The 6,000-nt window shown below is 49.6% G+C and overlaps 1 protein-coding gene across 3 annotated transcripts in view; it reads right to left on the bottom strand.

Moving 5' to 3' along the window:
* Mad1l1 (mitotic arrest deficient 1 like 1) overlaps window positions 1-6,000 on the bottom strand; it is a 317,003-nt gene that overhangs the window by 297,807 nt on the left and 13,196 nt on the right. For all 3 annotated transcript variants that reach the window (XM_029477688.1, XM_021162520.1, XM_021162521.1), the window contains exon 4: window positions 4,883-5,062. In XM_029477688.1, the coding sequence (XP_029333548.1) occupies window positions 4,883-5,062 (180 nt within the window). The remainder of the gene's footprint in view (window positions 1-4,882; window positions 5,063-6,000) is intronic.

Raw genomic sequence — 6,000 nt, forward strand, 5'->3', positions numbered from 1 at the left:
AAACTGGCTGCTCAGTGAGGCCCCATCTGCATGCAGACAATGAACCAAAAGTACCCAAGCACAGCTCTCCCTCACAGAAACCAAAGAGAAAGGAAGGGCAGTGCGCCTCCGTATGCTATGCAGGACAGAACAGAGCCCACTGTCCTGGAAGCATGTCATGAGTAGACAACACTGTCTCTCATGAGCATCCCGGCTCAATGCCTGCCTTGTGCTCCACACTACTGACACAGATGAGGGTCAGAGCCTCTAGGGAAGCTGGTCCTGGCTACGTCTGATACTCTAAAGTCTATTAGCCTCCATACAGGGTACCACATCCAGCACCCTGGACCCCACATGTCTACTTCAGCATTTTCCACACCTTGGACCTCCATCACACTCCAAGCCTCCATAGCGCCTGAATGTCAACATTCCAACATAACATAACCCGGGATGGAAAGACAGCAAGGTCCTGGCCAAGATGTAGGTCATCGTCAGAACTTAGCTTCAGAGCTCAGCTGGTGAAGCAGGCCTGTTAAGACAGCTACTTGGGAGACTGAAGCAGGTGAGTTCAAAGTTTAATTGCCATGAAGGCTACAGAGTGGGTTCAAAGCCAATCTGGGCAGCTTACTGAGAACCTACCTCAAAATAGGAAAAGGTCAAAAGAAGGTAAAGCACCAGGCCCACATCTCCAACCCTGGCGCTCAGAGGCAGAGGCAGGAGGACCATATGAGTCTAAGCCAGCCAGCGCTCTAGAGTAAGATCTTGTCTTAAAAAATAAATGAATAGCCGGGCATGGTGGTGCACGCCTTTAATCCTAGCACTTGGGAGGCAGAGGCAGGCGGATTCTGAGTTTGAGGCCAGCCTGGTCTACAGAGTGAGTTGCAGGACAGCCAGGGCTACACAGAGAAACCCTGTCTCGAAAAACCCTAAATAAATGAATGAATGAATGAATGAATGTTGAAAACAGATATATATATAAGTTGAAAACAGAGATAGGGCCCAGTTGTTAAGAGCACATACTACTCTTCCAGTGCACCCGGATTCAGTTCCCAACACTCACACCGAGTGGCACACCTGTCTATAATGCCAGCTCTGGGGAATACAATGCCCCCAGCACCCAGCTTCCATGAGCACCTATATTCACATGCATAAACCTAACAAACTCACTGCTTCCCCACGAGTGTCTTTTGTCCCTTACAGGGGAAGAGCAGACCACACCCTAGGGAGAAAAGTCTCTCTATATAGCTAGTTTGAGGCCAGCCTGAACTACATAAATCCCTGACATGAAAAAAAGAAAAACAGAAAGAAAGAAAAAAATGAAAAAAAGAAAGAAAGGAAGGGGGAGACAGGCAGACAATCACCAGGGCTGGTGGGACAGCTCAACTGCAAAGCACTGGCCACTCAGAAAGGACTCACATAAAGCAGGGGGAAAGCCAACTTCACAGTCGGCCTCTGAGCTCCACATTGGCACCACACACACACAAGTCATGCTAGCATGAATAAACTTAAAAGAAGCAAAATGAAAAAAAGAGCATGTTCAAACCAGATTACAGGGCGCAGACCTTTAATCCTAACCCCTGGGAGCCTGAGGCTAGAGGGATGCAAGTCTAAGGTTGACTTAAAGGGTAAGTCTGAGGACAGCATGGGCCACACAGTAAGAACCTGTCTCAAAAAAATAAATAAATAAACAGGGCTGGAGAGATGGCTCAGCAGTTAAGAGCACCGACTGCTCTTCCGGAGGTCATGAGTTCAATTCCCAGCAACCACATGGTGGCTCACAACTATCTGTAATGAGATCTGATGCCCTCTTCTAGTGTCTGAAGACAGCTACAGTGTACTTATATATAATGAATAGAATCTTTAAAAAAATAATAAACAGGGGCTGGAGAGATGGCTCAGTGGGTAAGAGCACCCGACTGCTCTTCCGAAGGTCCAGAGTTCTAATCCCAGCAACCACATGGTGGCTCACAACCATTCGTAATGAGATCTGGCGCCCTCTTCTGGAGTGTCTGAAGACAGCTACAGTGTACTTACATGTAATAAATAAATAAATCTTTAAAAAAAAAATAATAAACAAAAACAAAAATCAAGGGCCTGGAGATCTGGCTCGGGTTAAACACACTGTCCACTTTTTCAGATTCATTTCTCAGCACCCACAAAGTAGCCAGGGGACCTAATGCCTTCTTCCAGCCTCTGTGGCAACAGGAATGTATATAGTATACTTAGATACAAGCAAGCAAAACACTCATTCATATAAAATAAAATGAAATACAGCTTGTTTTTATATCAGGAAACTGGGGAAAGGCTCCCTCAGGAAAGTGCTTGTTGCACAAACACGAGGCGTCGAGCTCAGATCCCAGCACCGTGTGATAAGCTAAGGACGTCAGCTAGCTCTGTCAGCTTGACAAAAGGGACAGTCATCTTGGATAAGGGAACATCAACTGACAAAATGCTCCACCAGACTAACCTGAGGGGAAGTCTAAGGGGCATTTTTGTGATTGGTGATTGGTAAGGAGTGGCCTGACTCACTTGCGGTGGTGCCACCCTGGGCAGACGAGCCTGGGTGCTACAAGGCAGGTTGAGTAAGCCATGAGGAACAAACAGGGTGTAAGCTGTGTCCCTCCACAGCCCCTGCTTCAGCTCTTGCCTCTAGGCTTCTGCCTTGAGCCCTTGCCCTAACTTCTCTCCACCACAGACAGTAAGCTATCAAGTTGAAAAAAACCACTCCTGCCTCCCAAGCTGCATGGTCATGGTGTATTGTCACAGCAATAGAAACCCTGACTGGGACACTAGGTGTGGTGCCACACACCTGCAACCCCAGCACTAAGGAAGCAGACAAGAGACTCCTGGAATTAATCAAGTCAGAAGACAGCTCCAGGTCTATAAGAGACCCCCATATCACAAATAAGGTGGGCAGGGACTGAAAAAGACCTTCAACTTCAATGCCTGCTCTCCAAGTGTGTGCAATGTGTGTGCACCTGCATGCAGCATGCATACTTACAAGAACACACACACACATAAATAAAAATCATCTACAGTGAGTACCACCCTTTGGAGGTCTCTGCATTCAGTAGTGCACACAGGTACCAGACACTATAACAGGGACAGCCTGCCCTGATGAAGGACAAATACCATGGGGAAGGTGTGCAAATCCACAAGTGAGCAGATGAACGGCAGAACTGCAGGCGGGGGTTGGGGGTGGCGGAATATGAATTGGGGCACATGACATGGAAGAGCTTCCCTAAGGAAGGGCCACTGGGCCTCTCCTACTAATCACTGAGGGGTATGCAAAGGCCTCCTCTACTGTAGAAGGGCCAAGGACCAGGGCCAGGCCTGTGCCCATGTGAAGCGAGAGCCCACTCGTCTGGAAACAGATCACAGCTCCTCTCCTGCCAAGACTTGCTTCGGAAGACAGATGCGCCAACAACCTTAACATGCTCCCCAGCGCTACAGAGGCAAAAATAGCCCGCAGCCCGCTCCAAGGATCTATCAAGTGGAGAAGGTGTGGGGACAGAATACCAATGACGCCATGCGGCTGGCCCTTGGCGCTCTCAGCTGCCCCCTTCCGGCACCTGTGATCTTGAACACCACAGAAGCGGGTAGGAGGCCTAGGGGTGGGGTGGGGGGGGGGGCAGACTCTCTCCAAACCCTCACTCAGGCAACCTCCAAACACACCAGCACCAGCTTCCCTGGACTGTGCTGCACCTGCGCCCTGCTTCAAAGGTTGTCTCTGATGCTAACAGAACTCACTGCTAATCAAAGACATGCAAATCCACAGGCACAGTCTTACATCTTCTGCGGAAGAAAGGAAACAGGACTTACAGAGCATTCCCTATCCATGACAGACAAGATGACAGGGACACCAATACCTCAGTCACAGTGGCTGGTAACACAGCCCAGCAGGTGACAGGAGCAGCCAGGGAGCTGCCCGAGGCCTGTCGTCCTGCACCGTTTACCCAAATGAAGCAACACTGGGGAAACCAATGGGTACACACAGGAAGCCATGTACCAAAAATGTATGAGGACACAAAATCAATGTCTGGACAGTTATGAAATTCTCATTTACAAAGACCAATGTCAGAAACTTGGAGCAGTTCACTCTTGTCATCCCAGGACTGGAGGGACTGAGGTAGGTGGACCGCCTCAAGCTCCAATTCAGCCTGGGCTACAACCTGAGACCTTGCCTCACACCAACCAAACAATACCTATGCTCAGCATACTCACTGACCCTGTAGGATGGAAAAATCAGTGTTTTCACTATGATCACAGCCCAAAAATGAAGTCACTCCCTATGGATGTATTTAAAATGAACGGGCGAAGCTGGGCATGGTGACACACACTTTTAATCCCAGCACTCGGGAGACAGAGGCTGGCCCATCTCTGACATGAGTTCAACACCAGCCTGGTCCACAAAGAGAGCCTAGTCTTCATGGGAACCTGCACTAACATGCACATATCCATATGCTTATGTATAATTAAAAATAAAAACAATGGGCTGGAGAGTAGCGGTTAAGAGCACTGACTGCTCTTCCAGAGGTCATGAGTTCAAATCCCAGCAACCACATGGTGGCTCACAACCATCTGTAATGGGATCTGACGCCCTCTTCTGGAGTGTCTGAAGACAGCTACAGTGTACTTGTATATAATAAGTAAATCTTTAAAATAAAAATAAAATAAAACAAAAACAAGGTGATGGCACCTGAGGAAAACCAGCCAAGGTTGGTCTCTGGCCACACACACACACACTCACACACACATATAACGTGCCTACCCACATGTGGGCATGCTCACACACATCTTGCCTTGCTGTCACCATGTTGAATTACGGGTACATGCACTCTTCTTAGAAAACAACCATCTGTACCAGGGTGAGTCTAGGTCCCCGGCATGGGCTGGCGCTCACCTCCCTGGCCGAAGCCAGGCTGTCCTCCTGTTCCCGCAGCTGCTGACTGACAGCATCCAGGTTCTGCTTGCACAGCCTGTGGCGCTCCAGCTGCTCCCGCATCTTCTCTTCTGCTGTGGCCTCACACTCCTGGAGCTGTCGAATGCGTGCCAGGAGCTCCTGGTTGCGATCCACCTCGCGCTGTGGAGAAGGAAGAGCATGGTCAGGGAGTATAGTGCACAGAGGAGCCAGGTAGGCCTATCAATCACAAAGGACAGACGCATGAGCATGCAGGAGCCCCGGATATCAGGGCTCCTGATGCAGCAGCATGGGGACTCCCACTCTGAGGGAATTGGCATGGACCGCACTACACACTCGTCACTCGTCACACTGTCTGCTCACCGCCACCCTCCTTGCAAGAGAAGATAAAGCATGGAAAATCTACACTTCAGACTTGACCTTGGAATGAGGCGAAGCTTCTGCAGCGCCAGCAGATCTTGTCTGGCCATGCTCAGGCTGTCATTAAAATGCGTTCAGACTCCCCACGGAGAAGAGGACTACAGTTAGGAAAGGGACACGGAAGGCAGCTGCAGGCAGGGCCATTACTGTCCTGAGTGCCTATCACACACACCTTCAGGGCCAGCACACTAATCCCCAGGACAGCACTAAGGTCCAGTCACACCGTGACTACCATTACTATGTCGGCCTCCTTGGACTTCCCCAGATGAGTCTGGGCAGGACAGGACTGAGAACAGTCACTCTCTGTCCTCAGCAGACACCACCTACCCAAGCTCCTACTCAGAGCTTCCAAGAACCTCAACAGCCAATCCTACTCTAGGAGAGTAGATGTCACCTGTGTCTAAAACAGTGCTGCAGCTCCTAACCAATGAAGAAGGAAGACTGAACCACACCTTGAAAGGACCCAAGGACCCAAGAGAACAGCAACTGCAAGCGCAGCCTTAAAACAGCAGGAAGTGGAGAAGCTAGAGAAAGTACCCAAGGAGTTAAAGGGATCTGCAACCCTATAGGGGGAACAACATGATGAACTAACCAGAACCCCGGAGCTCTTGTCTCTAGCTGCATATGTATCGAAAGATGGCCTAGTCGGCCATCACTGGAAAGAGAGGCCCATTGGACTT

Source organism: Mus caroli, chromosome 5 (genome assembly GCF_900094665.2).
Source record: "Mus caroli chromosome 5, CAROLI_EIJ_v1.1, whole genome shotgun sequence".
In the NCBI taxonomy this organism is placed as follows: domain Eukaryota; kingdom Metazoa; phylum Chordata; class Mammalia; order Rodentia; family Muridae; genus Mus; species Mus caroli.